Here is a 27489-nt window from a genome sequence, read left to right as displayed (position 1 = left end):
TCCTGGACTTGAGCAGTCTTCCTGCCTCAGCCTCCCAAGTAGCTGGGACTACAGGTGCATGCCATCATGCCCAGCTAATTTTTAAATTTTCTTTTCTTTTTTTTTTTGTGACGGAGTCTCGCTCTGTAGCCCAGGCTGGAGTGCAGTGGCCGGATCTCAGCTCACTGCAAGCTCCGTCTCCCGGGTTCCCGCCATTCTCCTGGCTCAGCCTCTCGAGTAGCTGGGACTACAGGCGCCCGCCACCTCGCCCGGCTAGTTTTTTGTATTTTTTAGTAGAGACCGGGTTTCACCGTGTTAGCCAGGATGGTCTCGATCTCCTGACCTCGTGATCCGCCCGTCTCGGCCTCCCAAAGTGCTGGGATTACAGGCTTGAGCCACCGCACCCGGCCTAAATTTTCTTATACTGGAGTCTTGCCACGTTGGCCAGGCTGGTCTTGAACTCCTAGGCTCAAGTGATCTTCCTGCCTCAGCCTCCCAAAGTGCTAGGATTACAGGCGTGAGCCACCGCGCCCGGCCTCCCTCCTTCCCTCCTCACCTAATCCTGGCCTCTCCTCTCAGGTAACTGCTGGTTCCTTGCGGCCGCCGCCTCCCTTACTCTGTATCCCCGGCTCCTGCGCCGGGTGGTCCCTCCTGGACAGGATTTCCAGCATGGCTACGCAGGTGTCTTCCACTTCCAGGTACAGCTCAGTTCCTCTGCCCATGCCTCAGTTTTCCCCGTGGTGACTTGGTGATATGGATTTCTTTTTCTTTCTTTTTTTTTCTGAGATGGAGTCTCGCTCTGTCACCCAGGTTGGAGCGCAGTGGCGCGATCTCGGCTCACTGCAGCCTTCGCCCCCACCCCTGGGTTCAAGCAATTCTCTGCCTCAGCCTCCTGAGTAGCTGGGATTACAGGCACCCACCACCATGCCCAGATATTATTTTTTTTTTTTGAGACGGAGTCTCGCTCTGTGGCCCAGACTGGAGTGCAGTGGCACAATCTCGGCTCACTGCAAGCTCCGCCTCCCGGGTTTACGCCATTCTCCTGCCTCAGCCTCCTGAGTAGCTGGGACTACAGGCGCCCGCCACTTCGCCCGGCTAATTTTTTGTATTTTTATTAGAGACGGGGTTTCACTGTGTTAGCCAGGATGGTCTCGATCTTCTGACCTCGTGATCCGCCTGTCTCGGCCTCCCAAAGTGCTGGGATTACAGGCGTGAGCCACCGCGCCCGGCCTTTTTTGTATTTTTAGTAGAGACGGGGTTTCACCATCTTAGCCAGGCTGGTCTCGAATTCCTGACCTCGTGATCCACCCACCTCGGCCTCCCAAAGTGCTGGGATTATAGGTGTGAGCCACCACACCCGGCCGGTGATATGGATTTCATAGTTAACACTGACTTGGGGCTGTAATTCCTCACTCTGGGACTGGCACAGCAGAGTCAGGGCCCAGAGGCAGGGTCCAGGCAGGGTTGCAGGCTGGAAGCCGAGTCTGGCCCTGCATCTTCTCCCGCCAGCTCTGGCAGTTTGGCCGCTGGGTGGACGTCGTGGTGGATGACAGGCTGCCTGTGCGCGAGGGGAAGCTGATGTTCGTGCACTCGGAACAGCGGAACGAGTTCTGGGCCCCACTCCTGGAGAAGGCCTATGCCAAGTAAGGACCCCAATTCCAACCAGCTGCAGCCCCAAGTCCCCACAGCAGGCACCAAGCCACAGGGGGCACCCAGAGCCCCCAGGCTCTGCAATCCTCCAGACACCCCACCAACAATCCCAAACCAAGTGACAACCCCCAGAACCCTCAAATCACAACATCACCTGAGCAACTTCACATCTTTTTCTTTCTTTTTTTTGAGACGGAGTCTTACTCACTCTGTCACCCAGGCTGGAGTGCTGTGGTGCGATATTGGCTCACTGCAACCTTCACCTCCCGGGTTCAAGCAATTCTCCTGCCTCAGCCTCCCAATTACAGGTGCCCACCACCACACCTGGCTAATTTTTGTATTTTTAGTAGAGACGGGGTTTCACCGTGTTGGCCAGGCTGGTCTCGAACTCCTGACCTCAGGTGATCCACTTGTCTCGGCTTCCCAAAGCGCTGGGATTACAGGCGTGAGCCACCATGCCCGGCCAAGAGTTTGAAATTGTTTTAGCTGGGTGTGGCGGTGTGCACCTGAGGTCCCACCTCCTCAGGATGTGCACCTGAGGGCCCACCTCCTCAGGAGGCTGAGGTGGGAGGAGGATCGCTTGAACCCAGGAGTCTGAGGCTACAGTGAGATGAGATCATGCCACTGCACTCCGGCCTGGGCCACAGGGTGAGACCCTGAAAAAAGTCTCTAAACTTCAGGAATTTCCCCTGGGGATTCTATACCCTGAGATAGAGGCGCCTGCAGATCCTAGGGCAGGGGTGCCTGAGATGCTCGTACTTGCCTCAACCCTCACCCCGGATCTGCTCCCACAGGCTCCACGGCTCTTACGAGGTGATGCGGGGCGGCCACATGAATGAGGCTTTTGTGGACTTCACAGGCGGCGTGGGTGAGGTGCTCTATCTGAGACAAAACAGCATGGGGCTCTTCTCTGCCCTGCGCCATGCCCTGGCCAAGGAGTCCCTTGTGGGCGCCACTGCCCTGGTAAGAGACCTGGACTCCCATGCGGAAGCCCCACCAGGACCAGAGCACAGTCAGGGGTGTGGTGGGGGGGGCAGAGTGCTTCCTTGGTTCTTCTCTTCTCTGCTTCTGTTACTGGCTTAGGCTCGCTCATAAATCTAACTAGTCAAAAATAAATTCATTTGCTCTCATGAATCAGGGGCTTCAGGCACAGCTGGATCCAGATGCTGAGGGTGTTGCAACTATGTTTGTTTATTTCCCGTTCTGTGTTAGTGTCACTCTCAGCCAGGCTCTCCCCTCATGGGCACAAAAGGGTCCCCCATAGCTACAGGTATCTCCTACTACCCCAGGGGTTATTTAAAAAAAAAAAAAGAGTGCCTCTTTCTGAGAATTTCAATAAAAGTCCCAGGATTGATTCTCGTGGGCTTAGCTTGGGTCATGTGTTCATCTGTGACCTCATGACACACTCATTCATTCATTGAGTTAGTCTAACTCCTTCACTCATTAATTTACGTAAATCCTCTACTGAGTTACTGCTTCTCTTTTTCTTTTGTGTCTGTCTGTCTCTTCTGTATCTTTCTTTGTCTCTATGTCTCTGTCTGTCTTCTCTTTCCATCTATTTTTTGTTTGTTTGTTTTGAGATGGAATCTTTCTGTGTCACCCAGGCTGGAGTGCAGTGGCACAATCTTGGCTCACTGCAACCTCCGCCTCCTGAGTTCAAGCAATTTTCCTGCTTCAGCCTCCCGAGTAGCTGGGACTACAGGTGCGTGCCACCATGCCCCGCTAATTTTTTGTAGTTTTAGTAGAGATGGGGTTTCATCATGTTAGCCGGGATGGTCTCAATCTCCTGACCTCGTGATCCACCCGCCTTGGCCTCCCAAAATGCTGGGATTACAGGTGTGAGCCACCATTCCAGGCCCTCTTTCCATCTATTTTGTTTGTTTTTGTTTTTGGAGACAGGGTCTCATCTCACTCTGTCACCCACGTTGGAGTGCAGTAGTGTCATCATAGCTCACTATAGCCTTGACCTGTGGGCTCAAGGGATCCTCCTGCCTCAGCCTCCGGAATAGCTGGGACCATTGATGAGCACTACCATGCCTGTTGAATTTTTAAATTTTTTGTAGACTTGGGATCTTGCTATGTTGTCCAGGCTGGTCTTGGACTCCTGGCCTCAAGCAGTCCTTCCACCTCGACCTCCCTAAGTGCTGGGATTACAGGCGTGAGCCTGTACCTCTCCTTTTGTCTCATTTCCATCTCCCTTCCTCTCCTTTTCTCTGTTGCCTTCAGTCACTAACCCTGACATGGTCTCTGAGCTGTGTGCCATTCAGTTCAGTGCTCTGGTTGGCTCCTGCCTTGGTGGCAGGAGGTTGGGGGCAGGGAGGAGCAGCTGCCCTCCTGTCCCCCACCTCAGCCTCACCATCCCATCCCCTGCCCAGAGTGATCGGGGCGAGTACCGCACAGAAGAAGGCCTGGTGAAGGGACACGCGTATTCCGTCACGGGCACACACAAGGTGAGTGTCCCCCATGGGTGGGGTGGCAGGCCATGTCCAGGCATCATCCCCACTGACGATGCTGCCCCAGGTGTTCCTGGGCTTCACCAAGGTGCGGCTGCTGCGGCTGCGGAACCCATGGGGCCGCGTGGAGTGGACCGGGGCCTGGAGTGACAGGTGGGATGGGTCTGGGGTGGGTGTGGGGCTGGACCCCACCTGCCCGCCCCTCACACTGCAGTCTCTCCAGCTGCCCACGCTGGGACGCACTCCCCACCGAGTGCCGCGATGCCCTGCTGGTGAAAAAGGAGGATGGCGAGTTCTGGTCAGTTCATCAGGGTCCCAGCTGTGCCTCTGGGAGGGTCCCCGTGCCAGGGGGCTCAGGGAGGGGCAAGCCCCGATGGAAGGATGGGTCCTGATAAGGAGAAACTGTGTACATCAGTGGTAATTTTGGGGCCAGGTTCCATTTTGGGAAGTCAAGGAAGAATTGGTAGTAATATTAGAGTGCCACTGATTGGAGTGGGCTAAAAAAAGTAGTAATGTTAGGGGAATTTGAAGGCATAGTTATCTGTGGAGGGTATAGTACTCAGGGCAATGGAAGAAGGCTTGGTGATATTTGGGGCATTTCTTGAGATTTGGCAATGCTGAGGGGCTGAAGGATACTTGTTGGTAATTCGGAGTCTAAGGGTCTTGCTCTTTGGGGGTTGGTGGCAATTTAACAATATTTGGGGGCAGCTTGTGAATCATGGCGATTTGTGGGGTGTCTGAGGACTTGGAGGAATTTGGGGGAGCTAGAGGCCCAGCTCTTTGGGGGTCATTTCTGGAACCTGAAGGATATTTGGCAATATTTAAGAAATGTGGGAGGCTTTGGGATCTGGGAGTCATTTCCGGGATCTTGGGACCCCCTCGAGGTGGGGCCAGGCAAGGTCTGACTGGGCCACCGTGCAGGATGGAGCTGCGGGACTTCCTCCTCCACTTCGACACGGTGCAGATCTGCTCGCTGAGCCCGGAGGTGCTGGGCCCCAGCCCGGAGGGGGGCGGCTGGCACGTCCACACCGTCCAAGGCCGCTGGGTGCGCGGCTTCAACTCCGGCGGGAGCCAGCCGAGTGCTGGTGAGGCCTGAGGGGACCCTGAGAGGCTTGCCGGGGTGGGGGGCGCTGTGGCCGGCTGGGAAACCCCCTTTCTTCCTCCTCCCCTAGAAACCTTCTGGACCAATCCTCAGTTCCGTTTAACGCTGCTGGAACCCGACGAGGAGGAGGACGAGGATGAGGAAGGGCCCTGGGGGGGTTGGGGGGCTTCAGGGGCGTGGGGCCCAGCGCGGGGGGGCCGCACGCCCAAGTGCACCGTCCTTCTGTCCCTCACCCAGCGCAACCGACGGCGCCTGAGAGCCAAGGGCCTCACTTACCTCACCGTGGGCTTCCACGTGTTCCAGGTGAGGTCCTGGGTAGAGCTGAGGCTCGAGGGAACCCGGAGAGGGGCGGGGCCAAGGAGCAGGGGAGGCGTGGAGGGGCGGGGCCAAGAAGAAGAGGGGAGGTGTGGAGGGCGGGGCCAAGGGGGAGGAGGGGAGTGGTAGAGGGGTGGGGCTGAGGGGGATCGGGGAGGAGTGGAGGAGCGGGGCCGAGAAGGGACGGCGCGGGAGGAGAGTAGGGGGCGAGTAGGGCTGGGGGCCAGGTCTCAGAGGGGGAGAGGGCGCTAAGGGAATGAGAGAGAGGGGCTCAGGGACAGACTGAGGGGCGAGGTTTGGGACAGAGAGAGACTGGAGGTTAGAAGGGCCAGAGGGGACAAAGGAGACAGGCGCTGAGAGCGCAGATGGGGAAGGAAGGGTTGAGGAGGGGTCGGCGAGGGCCTGGGTCGGGGACTGCGGGGCAAAGGTTCAATAAGGGTCTAATAGGACGAAGAAGGAGGGAGAGGGCAGAGAGGTGAGGAAGGGCAGGGAGGGGACCCTGAGCGGCGGCCATCCCTCCCCTGCCCCGACGCCCCTTGCTCTTGCTTCTTTCAGATTCCAGAGGAGGTGAGTCTGGGATGGGGTCAACCGGCCCTGGGGCTTGGTCAACCTGCGCTGCGGGTGGGGGGCAGAGCCGGGGTCCGGGGGCAGGGAAGGCGTGGACGGGGGTTGGGCAGGGTGGACGGGGCGGGCTGGAGGGTGCGGGGCTGAAGGGCCGGGGGTGAGCCTCGTCCGTGGTCACGCCGCCCCGTTCCCAGCTGCTGGGCCTCTGGGACTCCCCGCGCAGCCGCGCGCTCCTGCCCCGGCTGCTGCGCGCCGACCGCTCGCCCCTCAGCGCCCGCCGCGACGTGAGCCGCCGCTGCCGCCTGCGCCCGGGCCACTACCTGGTGGTGCCGAGCACCGCCCACGCCGGCGACGAGGCCGACTTCACTCTGCGTGTCTTCTCCGAGCGCCGCCACACGGCCGTGTGAGTCCCGGGCACCCAAATCCGACCCCATCCCTGCCTAGACAGGCCCCGAGACCCCCGAAACCTGACCCGGCCCCAGGACCCCCCCGCCCCGCGAGGATGACCCCAGGGCCCCACGGCACGGTCCCCACCTAGATAGACCCCACGTGATTCCTCAGCTGAGACACAGCCCCAGCTGGGGCAAACAGCCCCTCCCCACCTCCCATCTGTAATTTGCAGGGAGATCGACGACGTGATCAGCGCAGACCTGCAGGCTCTCCAGGTGCGGGCTGTTCCGGGAGGGGCACGATGGGGCGGGGATCTTGGCCTGAACTAAACTTCCCGGTGCCGCAGGGCCCCTACCTGCCCCTGGAGCTGGATTTGGAGCAGCTGTTTAAGGAGCTGGCTGGAGAGGTGAGGAGGGGGATTGGGCTGAGGGAGCATCCCGCTGCAGCTTCCCTTTGGAGATCCCCCTTCCCCCGCCCTAGCATCTCGGGTGTCTCATTTTGCTTACTTTTTCCTCCCTCCGGGCTTAAATCTCATGACCTTTTCTTGAAATGCTCACAGCTCCTCCCTGCCTCAGGGCCTGGGGCTCAGTCCATACTGACCACCCTCTCCCAGGACCACCCTCTCCCTCCTGACACCTCAGGCCAGGCTCAGGCCTCATCTAAGGTGTCCAGCCATGGAAGCTCTCCCTGACCCTCCCCCAGGCCGGTCTGCTGCCCCCCACCAGCTCCCACAGCCCAGTGCTTCCCCCATCACAGCCATGGCCCTGTGGGGACAGGCCTGTCTCCCCCGACTCCTGGAGCTAGCTCTGAGGCTCTGTCAGCCCTTGCGTGTCCCTAGCCCAGCCAAGCACAGGGCCTGGCCCAGAGCAGCTGGATGAGTCAGTGGCCTCACAAGCCCTCTTTCCTGGACTAGGAGGAAGAGCTCAATGCCTCGCAGCTGCAGGCCTTACTAAGCATTGCCCTGGAGCCTGGTGAGTTGGCTGGGATGGGGGCAGGAGGAGGGGTCTTAGCTAGGGGTCCTGCAACCAGAGCCGGTGCCACCCTATGTCTGTGAACCCACGGTGCTGCTGGGAGTTGGGCTCAGGAAGCCAGGGCTCAGCCTGGCAGCATCTCCCTGCAAGGGATCCTGTGTGGGCCGGTGACCTGGGCCACAGCTGCTCGCAAGTTCCCCTTCTGCTGAGAGGCAAGGCTGCCTTGAGCACAGACTGGGCACCCCTGCCTGGATTGGAATCCCAGCTCTGCTAGTCACAGCAGTCAGTGGCTCCCTGTGCCTCGGCTTCTATAACATGGGACTGACAACATTGCCTGCTTGAGGGAGTTGCATCCACATGGCCCTCAGAGTGGCGGCCAGAATGCAGGAAAGTGCTGTGGTTTGATTTTGCTCTTCCTGTAGCCAGGGTCCACACCCGCACCCCCAGAGAGATCGGGCTCAGGACCTGTGAGCAGCTGCTGCAGTGTTTCGGGGTACATGGGGGGGAAGTGCCTGGGTGAGGGAGGGAGTGGGGAAGGGGATGCTGGGGTCTCCTCCCCTTCTGGAGAGATTGACCTTAACCAGATGCCCCCACCCCCAACACAGCATGGGCAAAGCCTGGCCTTACACCACTTCCAGCGGCTCTGGGGCCACCTCCTGGAGTGGCAGGTGAGGTGGGAGACTGGGCCTCTTCCCAGAAAGACAGAAACCTTTACTAACAGAGACATAGGCACCCTGTGGGCTATCAGAGCCCCAGGGAATGAGGGGGGCTGGACTATGCTGACTTGGAGGGATCTGGCTGGGATATCCCTGCCCCCGCCCAGCCTCAGCTTGTCCTCTGGGGACATTGCTCTTATTCCCATTTTACAGATTGGGAAACAGAAGTCCAAAGTGGTTAGGCTGCTTTCTGGGGGTCCACACCAGAAGAAAGGGAGTTGGGAGGCCGGGCGCGGTGGCTCAAGCCTGTAATCCCAACACTTTGGGAGGCCAAGACGGGCGGATCACGAGGTCAGGAGATCGAGACCATCCTGGCTAACACGGTGAAACCCCATCTCTACTAAAAAAAACCCCAAAAAACTAGCCAGGCGAGGTGGCGGGCGCCTGTAGTCCCAGCTACTTGGGAGGCTGAGGCAGCAGAATGGTGTAAACCCGGGAGGCGGAGCTTGCAGTGAGCTGAGATCCGGCCACTGCACTCCAGCCCGGGCGACAGAGCGAGACTCCGTCTCAAAAAAAAAAAAAAGAGAGTTAGGATGGGCACCAGGCTGTCTTGCCTGGCGGGCCCCATTTGCGGCCTTCTTCAAGGCCTGGGGGGTAGCCCTGACTCATCCCTCCTGCCTAGGCCATATTCCACAAGTTCGATGAGGATGCCTCTGGAACCATGAACTCCTTCGAGCTGAGGCTGGCGCTGAATGCGGCAGGTGTGGACAGGGCCCTGGGGTGGTCGTGGGGACAGGACCTGTTCTCTCCCATCCCATCGTCTCCAAGTCCCCCCGCTCAGCTGTGGCCATCTGCACCGTGGCCATCCACAAGCCCACACCTTAGCTTGTTGCCAGTCCCTGCCAGGGGTTGGGTGACCCTGAAAGAGGCCAAATAAGGAAGGAGGGCAAGGGGTGTTTGTGGGGTGGGGAGGACATGAAAGGGGGATGTGCGTGGTAGGGTGCTAGGGGAGAGAGAGGCTCCTCCAGGAAGGGGAAGATTAGGAGCTGATGTCTGAGAGGCTCTGGCCCCCAGGGCAGCATGGTAGAATGTTCTGGATTCTGGTGCCACGAGGTTGGAATCCTCACACTACTGACTCCAGGAGGGACTCTGGGCACTTGACTCCATCTCTTTGAGCCTCTATTTTCCTCTCTGAAATGGCCAGGGCCTGGTGTGGTGGCTCACACCTATGGTCCCAGCTACTCAGGAGGCTGAGGCTTGAGGATGGCTTGAGCCCGGGAGGCTGAGGCTGCCGTGAGCCCTGATTGTGCCTGGGCAACAGAGCAAGACCCTGACTCTCAAAAAAAAAAAAAAAAAAAAGCCAGTACCCAGGGTGGTGAAAAGTCATCCATGGACTGCGGGGCATAGTACTTAATGATCAGAGAACGCAGCTTTCATTACAAAAAGCCGGAGCACCCCAGAGAGCCAGCCAATGGCCTCTGCTATGAGGCTGAGTTCCTCCTGATGAGCTGGAACAAGCCCAGCACAACATCCTAACCAAGAAACAAAGTCAGAGAGAAAGGCTTTCCATGGGCTCCAAGGCAGATGAGACAGTGCAGGGACTGTCACCCTCATGTGGAGGGGATTTGGAGAGTGGGCTGGGGTCAGAACTTGGAATTCCCAGATCCCCAACCCCACTCCCAGGCCTGTCTGCCACCACACCAGTCTCTACTAAAAATACAAAATTAGCCGGGTGTGGTGGTGCGTGCCTGTAATCCCAGCTACTTGGGAGGCTGAGACAGGAGAATCGCTTGAACCCGGGAGGCGGAGGTTGCCATAAGCCGAGATCATGCCATTGTACTCTAGCCTGGGCAACAGAGCAAGACTCTGTTTAAAAAAAAAAAAAAAAAAGCCCAAGTCAAAAGGGGGAGAGATGGGGTCAGAGACAGTCAAGGATTGGGAGACGTCGGGCAGAGAGGGAGAGGCTGGGCCCGAGATAGACAGGAACGGAGGTGAGGGAGCAAGGACTCACAGCAGGTGGCAGGTGGCAGGCTGTGCTCACGCATCTGGCACCACTGAGTGCCGGTTACATGCCCAGAGTTATTCCAGTAAGAAGGAAACTGATAAAGTACCTTGAGAAGTTCTCAAACGGGAACTCCTGTAGGCAGCTGAGGGGCTCCAGCCCCTTCTCGGGTCCTTCCACCCCATCTGGCTGGGTTTTCTCATAGCCCTGGGCACAGCAGCCTCCACCCCTATGCCCGAGGGCAGATGAAGGCCAGAGGGAGAGTGACCTGGGGCAGGTCATCTGACCTCCTGCTTCCTGCTAAACAGCAGTGGGCACAGCATGGAGTGGTGCTTACTTGGTAGATATTTGTGAAGAGAATGAACACACAGAATGGGGGTGAAGATGGGCTTTGGAAGCAGCAGAAGCCCACGAAATGGTCCTTGGAACTGGGTTTGGCCACGTGGGAGACAAAGGAGAAGGTCGTGAGGCACGACCTTGCATCTCAGAAGGGGTCAAGAACCCATTGTTTTGGGTTTTGGAAAGCTTCCAGTGAGACGCCACAGCAGACACGGTTTCTCAGCTTTAGAAATCGCCTTTGAGGTGGACCGTAAAGAAACCGACTCCATGGGGGATTGACGTTATTTTTTGCGGCACAGAAATATCCTCCAGTGCCCACTGGCAAGGAGAAAGCCCCACAGGATTTAAGGAGTAACAGTACCCACACGTCGAGTCACGCAGCAGACGCTGTCCGAGCGCTCTTGTCTTCACATACCCTATGGGGTCGGGGCTGTCTCAGTCCCCGTTTGGTGGATGAGGAAACAGGCCCAGATAATTGAAGGGCCCAGCCTGTGCTTGCCCTGCTGGGATGGGGCAGAGTTGGGGTGTGACACCCTGTGGCATCCGCATCCTCCGCGAGGAGGTGGGGTGGGGATGCAATGCTACGGTGGGTTCCCTGTGGGCCGCTGGGCTCAGAAGCAGCCTCCCTCTAGGCTTCCACCTGAACAACCAGCTGACCCAGGCCCTCACCAGCCGCTACCGGGATAGCCGTCTGCGTGTGGACTTCGAGCGGTTCGTGTCCTGTGTGGCCCAGCTCACCTGCATCTTCTGTGAGTACCACCCCTGGCATGGTGGGGCATGGGGGAAGGGGTATGGTGACTAGTGGGCACTCACCCTGCTCCTCTCTGCACAGGCCACTGCAGCCAGCACCTGGATGGGGGCGAAGGGGTCATCTGCCTGACCCACAGACAGGTGAGCCGGGTGGGAGGGACAGGGCGGCTCAGGCTCCATCCTGGGAGCTCCCTGCCTCAAGCCCACTGTCTTCCTTCTCTTGCTTAGTGGATGGAGGCGGCCACTTTCTCCTAGGATCTCAGGACGGGTGCACCTGCTGCTTGGGGCAGGGTTGCTGGCAAGACCACCTCCCTAGCCCCTGCCTGGCACGGGTGCTGCTCTCTCTGGCATCCACCCACCTGGAGCTGATCTCTGGCCCCCACCGCTCACAGCCGGGTGACCACTCTGGCCTGTGTGCTGCTCACTCAGAAACAAGGACAGTGACAGCCCCTCTTGAGTAGATGACACGAGCTAGTCCACGTTGACAGCTTAGGACGGTACTAGCTCTGCCCTGGCTCTCCTAGGAGTGGAGGACAGACACGAGAGAGAAAAAAGATGACACTGCAGGAATCCTTCTTAAAAATATTACATGTTTTATTATCCTGTCCCCAGAGGGTGGTTTATCCAGAAACCGAGAGAAAAAATCAATCAGAATAAACTCAAAAAAAAAAAAAAAAAAAAGGGTAGGGGGAGCAAAACCATCAACCACCAGGCAGCCAGGCCAGCAGCCCACCTCCACTCTGGAGGGTCCCCAGAGAGCCCCGCCCGACGCAGAGCCGGAGGAGCGTCCGCGGGGGCCCGGAAGAGAATGGGCTATGTCTTCATGACGGGAGCAGGAGAGACGGCAGAGAGACGTTGCTAGGTGAATATATATTTATATAATAAATCCGTACGTTAATAAAGTAAATAGTAATCCTCTGAAAGTTTTTAATTCTTTATAGTTTTTTTGTGTTTTTTGTGATTTTTTTTTTTTTTTTTGGTTTTTGTTTTGTGGTTTTTTTTTTTTTTTTTGGTCCTTAGAAAATCTGAGACACGTGAGGCCAAAGCAAGGCCGGAGCTGGTGGGGTGGGGTTCAGGGGGGCCCGGTCTGCCAACTCAGCTGCTCTGCTGCGAAAGTGGGGTGCTGGTTGGGGCCCCCATCTCCTGGCAATGGCAAGTGACTCTGGAGCAGGGAGGGAGGGGCTGGGTGGGTCCCCAGCCGTCGGGTGGCGGTGGCGCCCTCTGCTGGCCCCTCGCAGGGCCCAGGAGGTTCCTGGACAAGGCACATGGGGCTTTGGCCTGGATGGGGGAGGCCTTGAAGGGACCTCAGGGCAAAAGGAAGAGACCTGGGTGTGGTGGGGCATCCCCAGGGCATGGAAGGGACTGGTTTTGCTGTGGGAATCCACTGGCCCCTCCACGATGGTTAAAAACACAACACATCATACATATTTACCAGACCAGAAGCACTGGCCCCAAGTCTCCCCAGTCCCAACCTGGTCGGGGGAACCTCCTGGCCAGCCCAGAGAGAGAGGAGAGAGCCTGCCCCAGCCCCTCCCTGCCCGCCCACCCACCCGGAGGACTGCGGAGAGCTTTGCATAGATACAGAGTGGAGGAAGGGACTGTGGGGCTGCCCCGGCCCCTCCCGGAGGCCGTGGCGGGTGTTGGGTCCGGGTGTCTCCGGGGCCTCACAGGTCGCTCTCGCCATACAGGGCTGTGGAGAAGGACTTGTAGTCGAGGGCGCCGGGCACAGCGTCGGGGCCCTGGTACGGTGCCATGCGGGCAATGCAGTACTCAGCCTGGTCGGGGGGCAGCTCTCTCCGCAGCTCCTCAGCTGTGATGAAGTTCTGGGGCCAGCAGGGTGGGACTGAGCCATCCCCACCCACATGCTGCCCCCTCAGCCCCTCCCACTGCAGGGACCCCTCTCGTCAGCCCCCATGAGCCTCGTAGGGGTCTCGCTCACCTTGTCCCCTGCCAGGACCTTGAAGGAGGCGATGACCTGGTCGGCCGTGTCGGTGTCGGTGGTCTCCCGAGACATGAAGTCGATGAAGGCTTGGAAGGTCACAAGGCCGCTGTGGTTGGGGTCAACCAGGCTCATGATGCGGTTGAACTCGGCCTCACCCTGCAAGGAGGGGGCGGGGTGGGGGACACACAACATTGAGTGGGGTAGGGGCAGCCAGGCCCACACTGGTGGGGTCTCCAGGGAAACAGCTGAGAGCAGGGCCCAACCCGCATGTGCGTCCGCCCTGTTCCCCACCTGCTCCACTGGCTTTGGCCCCGAGCAGAGCCTGCCACTGCTCCGGCTGCCCCAGAGCCCCAAGCCCTCAGTGCCCCAGGCTGGGGAGCAGGGCCTCTCTGCACCCTCCCCTCCTGTGGTCTCCGACAGCAGGGAACTGGGGTTTACTGCCCTCAGCCCAGACTCACGAGTTAGCTCTGGAGGGTGGGGAAGAAAGAGAGAGAGAAAGAAAGAAAAGGGAGAGAGAGAGTGGGAGAGCTGTCCCCTCTCTCTGGAGACTTCTAGGGAAGAAGGGGGGCTGGGAAGTCATCGGAGGGACCCCACCCCGGCAGGTGCAGCAGAGGAAGAGGCAGGCACGGCTGCGCTGCTCGGGCGGAGGAGTGTCCCCGAGGACGAGGAAGCTCTGGAGGCGGTGAGGGGGAGAGGTAGGGGAGGAGGAGGAGGAGCGGGCGGCTGGGGAGACAGAGCTGCATACCAGGCTGTATCCTGTGGAGATAAGCAGAGCCCTGAAGTCATCGGAGTCCATGCTGCCTGTCTGCTTCTGCTCCGAGGACGCAGGCATAGCAGAGGAGGCCGGGCCCAGAGTAGGCAAGAGGGACCGCCCCATGTGCACAGCGGGCAGACAGGACAGTGGCGGGGAGCAGGGAGACAGCGGCCCCAAGAGACCAGGTAAGAGGGAAGGTGTCCAGGGAGATGCGGGCAGGGAGGCAAGAGAGCCGTGAGATGGCACACAGGATGGCAGGGGTGGGATGGCAAGGGGAGAAAGAGAGAAGGAGAGAGAGAGAGAGAGAGCAGTTAATGCCATGGTCCACTGGGGCCCAGGGTGCGGTACCTGCCGGTCGTTCTCCACGTCGTAGCCCAGGCTGATGAGGCAGGCCTTGAACTCCTCGGGCCCCAGCGCCCCGCCATGGTCCTGCCGGGGCCATCCGAAGGCAGGTGTGCGGGAGGGGTGGCGGGCGTGGAGACCAGGATGAGGGATCGGGGTCACATGCAGAGGGCAGGGGGAAGGGACACGTAGGGAAGGGAAACACAGAGTTAGAGGTGACGTGGACAAGGAGATGGCCAGGGACGCATGGGGCGGGGGGCGGCGCGGGCCCCTTTCATCCTGCCCCCAACCTTGGAAGCTCAAAGGCAGGCAGAGGCCTCCTGTACCTCTCTGCCCACAGCAGGGGCGGCAGCTGGATGCCACAGAATTGAGGACAAGTCCCAGGACTGGAGGGGCTGTCCTCCAGGAGGATAGGAGGTAGAGGGGCCCTCCTTGCCTTTGGGATTTGGAGTGAGACAGAAGGGACTGCACCCTGTCCTGGGGACACCAGGTGCAGAGCTGAGGCTGCACACTCCTCAGTCTGTCAGCCTGGCAGGGTGGGCTGGGGATGGCAGCAAACTGGCGCTCAGGGCCCCTCTGATGAGGCTGCCAGACCAAATCTGAATTCTAAAAGCACCGTGCAGGGTGTCTGTGTCCAGGTTCACAGACTGGGTTGCAAAGCCTGGGTGTGCTGAGACTTCATCTTCCCCAGGGGTGGTGAGGATGCCACCCCAGAGGGCAGGACTTGGGACATCTGGCCCCCTGCCTGTGTGTGTGAAGTGGCCCGGGCTGGGGTCTCGGTGCCACACGGCCACACCCTGACAGTGGCAGGGCCCTGCTGGCCCTGAGAGTGGCGACCGATGCTCAGCAACTGTGATGGGAAAGGACGGACAGATGCAGAGACGAGGGGGCGGGCTGGGACGGCAACGGCGGGAAGGGAGAGGCCGAGGCGGCGGCAGGCTGCTCACCTTGTCGAAGTGGTTGAAGGATGCCCGGAACTCCTGCATCTGCTCCTGGCTGATGCCCTTGGCGTCGCGGGTGAGGATCTGGTTCTCCACCTCGTTGATGGTGCGGGCAATGGTGGTGAGCAGCTGCTCCCAGCCCACGCGAATGTGCTGCGGGAAGACAGGGGTGTGACTGTGGGCTGGGCGCTGTGAACTGTCCTCACTGTGGTGGGATGTCCTCGGGAGCCTGCCCTGGGGAAAGCCCTTGCTCTCCTGTACACCTCCCGGAGGACATGGGCCGTGGTGCCTCCCTGCTGCCTCTGCCACGAGGCTTGTCTCCACAGTAAGTGTGTTTCCCAGCTACAGGGGCAGCAGAAGGGCAAGCACCCATGACTCTTGTGCTGGGATCCCTGTGGAGACTGTTTGGACACAGTCTGGTCAATGTCTCACCACTGGCTCTCAGGGGAAAAAAATAAGCCAACTCTGGTTTGAGGCATCTGTGGACCTGTATGGGGTGAATCAAGAGTGTCCAATCTTTTGGCTTCTCAAGCTACCAATATGACAGCGACCAGCTTGCAACGTTCCTGGCGTGTTAGCCAGTGGCAGGCTCTGACCCTGAGCAAGGCTGATACTGCTGAGGCCACAGGGCAAACGGTGCCCTCCGTGGGCCCCTGGACCAGCTTGTCCTGTGAGGGGCATTGTCATGGTGATGAGAGCAGTGCTAGGGAAAGTGTAATTTTTAAAAAATGTCTGAACATTTTGATTTAGTCTTTTGAATCTTTTTTCATTTTTTGAGACAGAGTCTGGCTCTGTCACCCAGACAAGTGTGGTGGCACGACCTCGGCTCACCTCAACCTCTGCCTCCCTGGCTCAAGCAATCTGCCCACCTCAACCTCCTGGGAAGCTGGGACTACAGGCATGCACCACCATCTAATAGTTTCATTCTTTGTAGAGACAGGGTCTTGCTATGTTGCCCAGGCTGGTCTTGAACTCCTGGGCTTAAGCCATCCTCCCACCTTGGCCTCCCAAAGTGCTGGTCTCTTCAATAATTTTTAAACAGAGTGAAAAACACAGCAGACAGCTATCTTCTCACTGGCCCGAGCCATTTCCAGTGAGGAAGCCGGCCGTGCTGGTGGAAAGGCCAGCAGGCGGGGCGGCCGCGCACCTCCATGGTGTAGTTGGTGTGCTTGTTGTCGAAGATGAGGGCCTCCTGGATGAGCTGGTGCTGCTGCTCCAGCAGGTCCAGGTTGGGCTTGTAGTCCACGATGCTGCGTTCATACTGCTTCAGGTGGCTCAGCTGGTCCTCCAGGGTCCCGTTCATCTCAATGGAGATGCGCCCGATCTCCTATGGGGGTGCAGGCAGTGGGGTGAGGCTGGTGGGCCTGCCACCACTGACCACCTGGAGAAGCCCACTCGCGCCGTTGGCCTGCATCTCCCCCGGGGCCCTTCTGGCCTGGGGCTTTGGCCTGTGGGTCCCCGGGAAGGAAGGCCCACTGCTCACGACTGTCCCCTCCGGTCCTGCCCTCTCGTGTTAAAGCAGCTATGACTATGACAGAGAGGCTTTCTCTGCCAAGCACTCCCCGTGCCCAACTTCATTTTACCCTTGACCTCTTTGTGAGGCCAGGGCTGTGGCAAGCCCTGACTGCAGAGGTAGAAACCGAGGCTCACGGAGGACAGCTCAGTGCAGTTAAGAGGCAGAGTTGGGATCTGAACCCTGGCCTGGCCGCGGCTCCTGACCTTGGGCACTCCATTTCTCGGCACCCACAAGTCCACATGCTGCGTGGATGGCATGAACCTCAGGGCTGGCCTGCCTGGCACCCAGACCCCCTCTCAGACTTGCTGGGTTTAAATGAGGTCACCTGCTGCCAGCCTGGTTGCCTAGCACGCAGTGAGTGCTCAGTGAGTGGTGGCCAGAGCTGCTATCAGAATGACAGCACTCATGTGGCTGGTTAGTCGGTGCAAAAAGCATTTGTTGAAAGAATAAAGTAACTGTTTTCATCCCCATTTTAGAGCTGGGAGGACAGGATCAAGAGGTTCAATAGTGCCTGAGTCTCACAATCATCAGGCCAGGGCATTCGGGGATCAAACCCACCTCCAGTCGACTCCTTAGCCAAGTTCCTCTCTGGAGGGCACTGCCACTTTCGTTTTTGAGACAGGGTCTCGCTGTCAGGCTGAAGTGCAGTGGCATGATCATAGCTCACAGCAGCCTTGACCTTCTTGGGCTGCGCACCACCACGCCCAGCTAATTTTTGTATTTTTTGTAGAGTTGGGGGTCTCACTATGTTGCCCAGGCTGGTCTCGAACACCTGGGCTCAAGCAATCCGCCCGCCTCAGCTTCCCCAGGTGCTAGGATTCCAGGCTCAAGCTCTGTGGACTCTCCTAACCCCGCAGGGTGATCATGGCCCCTGGGTGGTGACAGTTGGGACCTGCTCTGCGAGGTGCCTCAGTCTGCAGGCCCTGGGCTGGCCGGGGAGCCCCTCACTGCGGGAGCTCCCTTGGAACCTTCTCAGCTCTGCGGGGCTCAGCCGTGCCTCACCTCCATCTTGGTCTGGATCCAGGGGCCCACGACGTTGGCCTGGCTGGCAAACTGGCGGCGCAGGTGCTCATTGGACTGCTGCTTGCTCTGCTCCTCCAGGAGGGCATGGTCCCGTTTTGGCACCAGCTGCTGCACCTGACAGAGGGGACGGGGCGCAGGAGCGGTCAGAAAGGTGGCCCCCAGTCCCGCCATCCTGCCCCCAGCCCCTCCCGACGGCCCCGGCCCACCTTCTCCCACTTGGAGTTGATGATCTGCGGGGTGACAGTGGTGTAGGGGTTGCTGCCCGACAGCTTGATGTGGTTGCTCTCAGCAATCCTCTGGGCCTCCTTGTGGATGGCCAGGATGGCCTCGCGCTCCCTGTCGGCGTCCGGCAAGGTGGACTTGAACTGGTCATGGGCTGAGATCAGGCCCTGGGGGAGGAGCTGGAGTGAGGGGGCGGCCCAGCCCCGCAGAGGTTCTTGGGAAGATGGGGGGCTGAGGGGCGCGGACCTCAATCTCCTCGATGGTGTGGACGATGAACATGTCCTGGAGGTCCTCCATGGCGCTCTCCATCCAGTTGTTGAAGGGGGCCGCGCGCTTGGCATACTCCAGGTGCAGCTGGTCGATGGCCTCCAGCTGCTTCTCTGTTTTCTGGTGTATGGGAGGGAAGGGGGCAGGAACAGAGGGAAGGCAAGTCAATATGTGAGCAGGAGGGCGGGGAGGGGCCTGGAGGGCCCTGAGGAGTCAGAGAACATCCTCTCTGTGGGAGTTGTGGGGAGCTCACGGGTCTGGACACTACTACACCACCAGCCCCAGGGAAGCAGGGGCACAGAGCTCCATGGGTGATGTCACCCCCTCCTCACCTCCAGGGCTTCCCTGCGACTGTGGGTCAGAGAGCCGAGGGCGTCCCACTGGTCGCAGATCTTCTGGCACCGGGTGTTGACATTGTGGGAGTCGTAGTAATCCAGCTCGCTGCGGGCCAGGCAGAGAGCAATGAGGCCCGGCAGGGACAACTGGTAGGTGGCTTGGACCCATCTACCCCCAGGATTCCCAGGCCGGAGTGTCAGGGCAGTCAACATTCCAGGATATCAACAACCAATCACTAATCAATCACCGCTTGGTTCTGGCCCGGGGTACCCCCAGGGTAGAAGGGAAGGGGTGATAACAGGGCTGGTTAACAGGTAATTACCAGGCCTGAGCAGGGAAGGGGCTTCCTCCTGCTCACCCATCCCTGACTCATTCTGCCACTATCAGCTAAGAGTGTGGCCCTTCAACCAGGCCTTGGGGCCTGAGGAGGGGTAGGGGGCAGGGAACGACTCTGGGTAGGAACAGGACATGGGGACCAGGTAAGCCAGCCACAGACAGCGGACAGGGGCTGAGGCCATGCTCCACAGTAGGGCTGGGGGCCTGGGCGCCATTCCCATCTCAACCACTCCATTGCTGTGTGATCCTGGGCAGACCTGTTGGCCTCTCCGTGCCTTGGTTCCCTCAGTGACACTGTTGCTGTGGGGATTAAATGAGCTGGTACACATAAAGCCCTGAGAGCTCAATGAGTTTTTGCTGTCACCATTAATCAGCGCTCAGCAGGGCTGCCCATCCGGCTCATCCTGGACGGTCCACAGGCCTCTGTACTTCCCCCGCAGCAGAACAGACAGGACCCAGACAGCCCTCCCTTCTGTTCCTCCAGGGCTACCGTCCAGAAAGCTGCTTCAGGGACCGCCTATTCCTGAGCAGAGTAATGGGTTTCACATGGCATTGCCCAGGGCCTGAGAAGGGGGCAGGCCTAGGGTTTATTTCAAGTCTGTTTCCTACGAGGTTCTAGGGGCTCCCCCATCACTGAGGAAGCTGCCTGTGTCCCACCCCCACACCCCTGAGGGTGCTGCATCTATGGCCTTGCTCTCCTTGGCCTGGATGTGGTGGTGGCAGGACCCCTGAGGTGCCCCAACTGTGCCAAAGCAGCAGCTGTGGTTTCCAGTGCTGTGACAGCCCCATGGGACTCCTGCCTCTGGCTGAGCCAATGGGGAACCCTCAAAGCACCCGGGCAGTGGGGGGTAGTGAGTCAGGGAGGAAACCAGCTCTGCCCAGCATGGGGCTCACTGGGCATCAGGGCCGGGCCTTGGACTCATAGGAATAAGCAGACATTTGGGGGTGACTGTGGTGGGGTGGGGGTATCAGTGGAAAGAGCAGTTATAGCCAAGGATCCTATTTTTGAGCAGACAGCTATTTTGGGAGCCCTGCTGCCCCTTGAGGGCCTGTGGATTTTCCATGAAGTAATGGCCTGGGCCTCCGCTGTCTGGGCCCGCCCTGCTGCCGGCCGCCGCGCTGGTGGAATAAGGCCCCATTCACCAGCGCGAGCCTCAGCGTACTAATTGTGTACACAAGTTTATCTGACTGGGTGGGGAGGAGAAGGAGCCCGGCTGCCTGGAAGCTCTTACAATAAGTGTATTCTGAGCAAGAAAGGGAAGGGGCCGGGCAGAACAATAGGCTCACTGTGCAGCCCGGCTCCCTCAGGGAGCTGCGGCCGGGAGCAACCGAGGCCGGGGCCCATCCCATCAGGGGGCCAGGGCCTACCTGGGGTGGCCAGCAGGAGAGGTGGCACCCCCAGGGACCCCTAAAGCCTGAAGAATCAAGACAAGGGGCCAGACACCTCCCTCCTGCTAGAGAATCCAGATCCTTCAGGTGTCCCATCTGGGGCTGAGACAGGATGTGCAAAAGGCCTCATCCCGTGAGGCCCTTCCCTGGCTTCTGGAAGGAGGTGAAGTTGGGGCACTGGGGACCCTATTCCAGGCCTTGAGGCAGGCTGGGCCTCGGCGTGCTGCCACCACCGGTCTGGGCAGGCTGTGGTGGTAGCCAGGTGATGGGAGTGTCCTGAGCCCGCACGTACTTGAGCTCCTGGGCAATGGCGGCGATCTGCTCCACGCGGTCCTGGTGCGCGGCCAGGTCGCTCTCGAAGGCCTCGTGCTTGCGAATGAGGGCTTTGATGTCCGACAGGGTGGCCGTCTCGTAGTCCCGGTGCTTCAGCATGGCTTCCTTCCCTGGTGGGGGCAGAGAGGCACTTAAGACCACAGCACGGCGGCTCTGGGGCAGGAGTCTGGAGTGGCTGTCCAAGCAGAGGGAGGGAAAGGGAGACCGTGGACCCTACATCCTTCCACGCCATTGACGGTGGCATGGAAACTTCCAGAACCTTTTTCTGCACCCTCTAGGGATCTTTAAGCCCAACTGTAACCTGGATGGACCTGGATGGACACTTCAGGGTTGGTGAGCCTGAGAGAGAGATTCCATTTTAACCTGTGTGTCCTAAACTTAGCATCTTTTATTAGTAGGAAACCATACAAATTGGGCCGTGGTAGCACAGCTTGAAAAGGTAGCACCTGTTTCTGGAGGGCTTTGATCCAGAGAAGCACCCGGAGTCAAAGCCCATGTCCCAGCAGGCTTGGGGAAGAGGAAGCATTGGAACCAGCTTCTTCTAGGAGCCTGAGCCTGCACCCGCACAGGTGGTGGTTCTCTCCCACATCTAAGTGCCCCACGCTGTCCTAAAGTGTCCTGTGTGCAGTGGGGCGGGCCTACCGTCAGGCCCTTTGAAGGAAAGGAGGAACACTGTTATTAGTCCCGGATCCTGGCTAATTACACATCCTAGAACCAAAGCTCAAGCAGCCCTGCAAGCAAGTGAAGATCTTTAGGAAACTGCAGGGAAAATGCCAGCCTGGGACGGTGGCTGCACCCCAGCTCCTACAGGGGCCCTGCCTCAGGGACACCAACTTGGGCTTCCCTGGAGTGGTAGCAGAGATCCCCTCAGCTCTATCCCAGCGCACCTGAAAGTTGCCCGCCCAGTGCAGCCACCAGGGCCTCTCTGGGCCTGTGCCTTCATCTGTAAAATGGGGCCAGCCCCAGCACCTATGTGGCATGGAACTATTCTCAAATTCCAGTGAGGTGGTGTTCAAGCACAGCAGGCATGAAGCCAGTACCAGCGTCACCTCAGCCTCTCCCGGTCTCATCTGTCAGGCACCTACCAGCCTCCCCCTGGGATGGGCCCTGGCGCTGATGGGCAAGAGGTGGGCGGCCTGAGAGATTCTGGCTCCACCGGCCCTGCTGCACAGCCCTGGGGCAGGAGGCTCAGCCACAAGGCAGCCTTGCAATTCCCTTCTCCAATTGCTTTCTCCCAGGGGCGGGAACGGGAAACAGCAGGTGACATCTCCCTCTGCCTCAGCAGAGTCCCGGCAAGGGTGCACCGAGAGGATGTGGGCAGCAGGCCATGGCCACGGCTACCTGGGATCCAGGCCAAGGGACAGCCGGAGTGGGGAAAAGGGGTCGCTGGGGGCTGGTCGTATTCCCAGGAAATCAAGTCCCTTGGAGAAGCATCCACGACGACCCTCCCGCTGCGGGCTGTGGGGGATGGTGAGGGGCGTGGAGCAAAGGTGGTCCGCCTACCCCAGGGCGGAAGAGGCCGCTATGACCAGACCCTGGGGTGTGGAGGGCCTGCCCGTCCTGTTTCACATAACTGCTGCTTGAGAGGACAGAGGCTCTGAGTCTTGGGAATTAGCAGTCCAGCCTGCCTGGGGGTTCTGGCGGACGCCATGGGCAGACCCGGGTGGATGCCCAGCCAGGCAGGGGTGGGGCAGGGATGTGTGGAGGCCACTGAACCAGCTGGGCCCTGGCCGGGAGACTGACTGGCTTCTAAACATCAGGTGAAGGCTGCCCCAGAGCCCTTCTCCCAGGGGTGGAACGCCAGTGGGGCCACTCCACCCAGCCCCTCAGCCGCAGGAAACCATCTGCAGGGCCTCACGGAGCCCTGTAGAGGGACTGAAGAGCTGAAGGGTGGGCAGAAAGACCCCCAGAAGGTTCAGCCACAGGGCAATGCCCAGGCCTCCATGGATAAGGACGGCTGGAGCCACCTGAGCTGTCTGTTGAATGAACGAGTGAATCCAGGAATGGATGGAGGCCACCAACCCACACAAGATGGCATCAGTGCCAACATGCTCTCCTCACACTGGTGCCTTTCTGCCAGGCAAGAGGGAAGTGCGGCATTTGGCCTGGCCAGGCCCTTCCTTCCTCCTCACCATCCACTCTCATCTGCATTCTTTTCTGGCAGCAAAGGGGCCGGGCTGCTCTGGGGCTGGCAGCTGTTGCGGGCATGGCGAGCTGAGCTCCTGTGAGAAGGACACGAGCTGGGCCGTGACCAGGGCTGCGGGCCATGCGGAGCTGCATACTCGCATGCGGCCAGGGTGGGGAGGGGTGAGAAACTGCACTGAGGAACGCAAGGAAGGGCTCAGCTGGGCGGAGTGGCGGCCGGAGGGCCCAGGAGACAGCACTGGGAAGGAGGTGGCCAGAACGGGAGAGGAGTCCTATGGATGGCTCTTGTGGCTCTCCCAGGCACTGGCAGCTTTCTGAAGGCTTCCAGACCCCTGGGATCTGGAATCTCAACCTTGGCGTGACCCAAAGGAAGGCCAGGGACGTGATGGAATCCCACATCCGGAGCCAAGGGCCAGGGAGCTGCAGGGCTGCTGAGAACAGAAAGTGCAGCTGCGCTCCTGCAGGGGGAGCCAGGCCTGGGAAGGAGGCTCTGGGAAGGGATGGGAGGTGGGAGGAGCGAGCAGGTGGGCCATGCTGAAGGGTGGGCCGAAGGCAGTGGGTATGGGTGAACACTGTCGGCTGTCCGGTCCCGCAGCAGGCCCAGGAGGCAGGCCCTTGCCTAGCCCAAGGGACGTGCCAGTGAACACAGGCTCCCCAGCCTGCCGTCCACACTCTCAGAGGTGTGGGACAGGGGAGCCGACTCTGAACACAGGGTGCGGGGGATGGAAGAGGCCTGCCCCACACGCTCGCCCTGGATAGAGAAGACATGCAGAGGTGACAAAGGGGCAGAGGTGACAAAGGGATGGGTATAAGGCCACTTCCCTGAAGCGCTGGAGGGGGCTTGGCTGTGTTCCTGGATGACTGACAGGGGCCCACCTGTAAGTAATCTCTGAGGCAAGGGCAGACTGGGCAACAAAGAGGACCTGGCCCCTGAATGGTCCCTGCCTCCTGGGGCTGGAGGAACCCACAAAGCAGCATTTCTTTTTTTTTTTTTTTTGAGACGGAGTCTCGCTCTGTCGCCCAGGTTGGAGTGCAGTGGCCGGATCTCAGCTCACTGCAAGCTCCGCCTCCCAGGTTTACGCCATTCTCCTGCCTCAGCCTCCTGAGTAGCTGGGACTACAGGAGCCTGCCACCTCGCCGGGCTAGTTTTTTGTATTTTTTAGTAGAGACGAGGTTTCACCGTGTTTGCCAGGATGGTCTCGATCTCCTGACCTCGTGATCCACCCGTCTCGGCCTCCCAAAGTGCTGGGATTACAGGCTTGAGCCACCGTGCCCGGCCCAAAGCAGCATTTCTTTCCTTTTTTTTTTTTTTTTTTTGAGACAAGGTCTTGCTCTGTCACCAGGCTAGAGTGCAGTGGTACGATCAAGGCTCACTGTAGCCTTGACCTCCCTGGCTCAATCGATCCCCTCCCACCTCAGCCTCCTAAGTAGCTGGGACCACAGGTGTGCACCACCGTGCCTGACTAATTTTGTTATTTAATTTTTTTTTTTTTATAGGCAGGGTCTTGCTATGTTGCCCAGGCTGGTCTCAAACTCCTGGGCTCAAGTGATCCTCCTGCCTTGGCCTGATAAAGTGTTGGGATTACAGGTGTGAGCCACTGCACCTGGCTCTAAAGCAACATTTCTGACACACACACATGCTCCCAAGCAGCAAGAAAGGAGACCTGAGAAACACACCCAATGCGGCAGGGGGCTGTGTGTGCACCCTCACGTGTGCCTGAGAGATAGGAGGGGAGCGCAGGAGCGGGGCTGGGCAGAGTGGGGCAGGGCTGGGCCATACCGTCAGTCCAGGCCTCGTGGATGGAGGCCTTCTGCCGGAACTTCTCTGCCAGGTGGTCGAGCCGCTCCAGCCTGCGGATCTCATTCAGCAACCACTCCTCATAGCCCTTCTCAGCCTGCTCCAAGTGCTGCCAGCCGTTGTTGATGTCCTGGGGCGGGGCGGGAGCAGGCAGGGCTATCAAAAGGAAGCAGGGGCACCCAGGGGGATGTCTCCAAGGGATGCTGATGGGAAGTTGGCAGAGCTTGGCTGGGGTCATGTCTGTGCCATACTTTGCTGTTATATCTAGATGCCTACACAGGGCCCCTCAGCACTCGGCAGGTACAATCAATTCTGGATTAACAAAATGAATGTGTGAACGGGTGAGTGCATGAATGAATGGATATCATAGATGGGGAAGTGGTAACCGTCCAGGGCGCACTGCCCCTCTGTTGATGAAGGGCCTCAAGCACATGGTGGTCCTGCCATCATAGCAGACCGGGACTCCAAATTCACACCACTCCACACCCACACAACCCGTGGCATGGATTTGGGGTGGGTATAAAACCCTGGGTGTAATATACCCAGTGAGGGCCAAAGGGGAGCACAGTGCCAAGTGAAATGCACCCCATCCCTGAGCCCTGCATCCGAAAGGCCGTGCCATGTCCCACAGGACATCAACAACTTAGGAAAGACTATGCTGGCCAAACGGTGAGCCCACAGGCAGGTCTAGGGCTGCCTCTGCCCCTCACAGCTGCTCCCCTGTGAATCCTGGCGCTCACCGAGACCATCTTGCCCTCAGAGGGCATGAAGGCAGGCCGGTTGCTGAGGCGCAGCTTGGTCTGCAGCGTGTTGAAGTTGATCTCCAGCTGGCACTTCTCCTGCACCTTGGGTGGCTTGTGCACGCGCCGGTAGTCACGGAAGTCCTCTAGCTTCTGCTGCATCTCCTGGATAGTCTTTTGGGGCACACGGTCCTCCAGCCAGGGGATGGTGCGCCGGATCCACTCCAGGAGCTGTGGGCCCACAGAAGCCAGAGTGGCCTTTGTCGGGGGCCCTCAGAGTGCTGACGGGCTGTCCCCCAGCTTATGGGCACATGGGATCTGGATCTTTGAGGGCCCCACCTTAGGGGCTTGCCCCTGCTCCCCAGCCGAACTTCTCCACAATTCCTGCTGGAACCCCCAACCCAGAACTCTGGGAGTGTAGCCCCCTCCCTATCCCTGCATCACTGTACTATTCTCTTGTTACTTCCTGTTCCTGCCTGTGCTTTTCTTTTTAAAGACAGGTTCGTGCTTTGTCATCCAGGCTGGAGTGAAGTGGCACGATCATAGCTCACTGCAGCTTCAACCTCCCGGGCTCAAGCCATCCTTCCATCTCAGTCTCCCAAGTAGTTGGGACTACAGGTGCCTACCTCCGAGCCTGGCTGATTTTTATTTTAAGTTTTTATAGAGAAGGGGGTCTCAGTATACTGCCGAGGCTGGTTTTGAACTTGTAACTTCAAGCAATCCCACTTTAGCCTCCCAAAGTGGTGGGATGACAGGGGTGAGCCACCATGCCTGGCCCATGCCTTTGCTCTCAGTCTTTTCCCTCAGGTCTAAGAGGGGAGACCTCCACTCCCATGCCCCCGCCAAAAAGGTCCCCTTCCATGCTGTCACATGCCCCACTGCCGCTGTCTTCACTGAGCTCCACGCTGAGAGCCTCACTGCTTCCGGGCTCACTACGTGCCTCAAGGACAAGGCCGACAAGCCCACCTGGCTCAGTCTGGCTAGGCCAGTGCGTGCACTGGGCCTGGGACATAAATTAGAAAATAAAATTGAAAATGAAACAAATATATACTTTTAGGAGCTACTCAGATTTCTGATGGAGTGAGGAAGGGTAACAAAAAATTGGACATTCTAAAACAATTCTAGGCCAGGCATGCTGGTTCACACCTGTAATCCCAGCACTTTGGGAGGCTGAGGCGAGTGGATCACCTGAGGTCAGGAGTTCGAGATCAGCCTGACCAACATGGTGAAACCCCATCTCTACTAAAAAAATACAAAAATTAGTTGGGCATGGTGGCATGCGCCTGTAATCCCAGCTACTTGGGAGGCTGAGGCAGGAGAATTGCTTGAACCCGGGAGGTGGAGTTTGCAGTGGGCCAAGATCGTGCCATTGCACTCCAGCCTGGGCAACAAGAGTGAAACTCCATCTCAAAAAAATAATAAAACAATTCTAGAAGAATAAAATCAGTTATCTGCCAGCACGGACAAGCTGGAGAAGTGGTTCCCAAATGCCAACTTCTGGAAAAGTGAGAAATTCAAGGACAGAAATACCCCTGTGTGGATACATTGTGAGGCGTGCTGCCAGCTGCCCTTTCTTGGCAACGGCTGGGGTTCTAAGAATAACCTTTTTACCTTATCTTGGTGTTAGAAGTGCTGGTGGTAACAGATGGTAATGTTTCTTTTTAAAACATCCATAACTTGGCAAAATAAAAAGCTGGCCATCTTAGGTTGGACATCAAATAGTTTTTCAAATTTTCCTGGTCTATGAGATAGGAAAATCTAGGAACCACTGGTTCTAGATGAGCAGTCAAACCACTGCTCTTTGGGAAATTTTATTTTATTTTATTTTATTTTATTTTTATTTTGATGGAGTCTTGCTCTGTCACCAGGCTGGAGTGCAGTGGCGCAATCTCAGCTCACTGCAACCTCTGCCTCCCAGGCTCAAGCGATCCTCCTGCCTCAGCCTCCCGAGTAGCTGGGACTACAGGTGTGTGCCACAACACCCGGCTAGTTTTTGTATTTTCAGTAGAGACGGGGTTTCACCATGTTGGCCAGGCTGGTTTTGAACTCCTGACCTCAAGTGATCCGCCTGCCTTGGCTTCCTAAAGTGCTGGGATTACAGGCGTGAGCCACTGCGCCCAGCCTTTTATTTTTTAAATATGGAGATTTCAAAAATGAAGAGCCTCCAGAAGAGATATACTAACCACCCTTGTTTCCAACTGAAGCATTGAGTTTGGGCTCTAGAGAAGGGCTGC

General features: G+C 58.5%; 2 protein-coding genes across 19 annotated transcripts in view; one reads left to right on the top strand and one right to left on the bottom strand.

Moving 5' to 3' along the window:
• The window catches only part of CAPN12 (calpain 12), a 34440-nt gene extending 22588 nt beyond the window's left edge, over positions 1 to 11852 (top strand). For 8 of the 12 annotated variants that reach the window (XM_005589124.5, XM_005589122.4, XM_065536575.2 and 5 more), the window contains 19 exons: positions 559 to 677; positions 1489 to 1622; positions 2424 to 2592; positions 4005 to 4079; positions 4150 to 4235; positions 4306 to 4380; positions 5004 to 5167; positions 5255 to 5487; positions 6055 to 6066; positions 6258 to 6466; positions 6686 to 6728; positions 6800 to 6859; positions 7367 to 7424; positions 7847 to 7917; positions 8030 to 8092; positions 8763 to 8841; positions 11054 to 11170; positions 11254 to 11312; positions 11400 to 11852. In XM_005589124.5, coding sequence (XP_005589181.3) covers positions 1558 to 1622; positions 2424 to 2592; positions 4005 to 4079; positions 4150 to 4235; positions 4306 to 4380; positions 5004 to 5167; positions 5255 to 5487; positions 6055 to 6066; positions 6258 to 6466; positions 6686 to 6728; positions 6800 to 6859; positions 7367 to 7424; positions 7847 to 7917; positions 8030 to 8092; positions 8763 to 8841; positions 11054 to 11170; positions 11254 to 11312; positions 11400 to 11426 — 1665 coding nt within the window. In that variant the 5' untranslated portion in view covers positions 559 to 677; positions 1489 to 1557 and the 3' untranslated portion in view covers positions 11427 to 11852. Of the gene's footprint in view, positions 1 to 558; positions 678 to 1488; positions 1623 to 2423; positions 2593 to 4004; positions 4080 to 4149; positions 4381 to 5003; positions 5168 to 5254; positions 5644 to 6054; positions 6067 to 6257; positions 6467 to 6685; positions 6729 to 6799; positions 6860 to 7366; positions 7425 to 7846; positions 7918 to 8029; positions 8093 to 8762; positions 8842 to 11053; positions 11171 to 11253; positions 11313 to 11399 lie in introns of those variants that run through there. The other 4 variants (XM_074023453.1, XR_012427570.1, XM_074023455.1 and 1 more) reach the window with 4 other exon arrangements.
• ACTN4 (actinin alpha 4) overlaps positions 11742 to 27489 on the bottom strand; it is an 84701-nt gene continuing 68953 nt past the window's right edge. For 3 of the 7 annotated variants that reach the window (XM_074023452.1, XM_005589127.4, XM_015441347.3), the window contains exons 10-21: positions 25256 to 25486; positions 24498 to 24645; positions 20532 to 20682; positions 18511 to 18619; positions 18158 to 18298; positions 17896 to 18078; positions 17669 to 17803; positions 16298 to 16477; positions 15157 to 15303; positions 14216 to 14296; positions 13111 to 13269; positions 11742 to 12994 (exon numbers count right to left, since the gene is read on the bottom strand). In XM_074023452.1, coding sequence (XP_073879553.1) covers positions 12836 to 12994; positions 13111 to 13269; positions 14216 to 14296; positions 15157 to 15303; positions 16298 to 16477; positions 17669 to 17803; positions 17896 to 18078; positions 18158 to 18298; positions 18511 to 18619; positions 20532 to 20682; positions 24498 to 24645; positions 25256 to 25486 — 1824 coding nt within the window. In that variant the 3' untranslated portion in view covers positions 11742 to 12835. Of the gene's footprint in view, positions 12995 to 13110; positions 13270 to 13858; positions 14297 to 15156; positions 15304 to 16297; positions 16478 to 17668; positions 17804 to 17895; positions 18079 to 18157; positions 18299 to 18510; positions 18620 to 20531; positions 20683 to 24497; positions 24646 to 25255; positions 25487 to 27489 lie in introns of all 7 variants that reach the window. The other 4 variants (XM_074023450.1, XM_074023451.1, XM_005589128.4 and 1 more) reach the window with 2 other exon arrangements.

This window comes from Macaca fascicularis, chromosome 19 (assembly GCF_037993035.2).
Source record: "Macaca fascicularis isolate 582-1 chromosome 19, T2T-MFA8v1.1".
Classification (NCBI taxonomy): Eukaryota; Metazoa; Chordata; class Mammalia; order Primates; family Cercopithecidae; genus Macaca; species Macaca fascicularis.
Note: the sequence above shows the minus strand (reverse complement) of the source record. Positions and strands in the feature narration are given on the sequence as shown.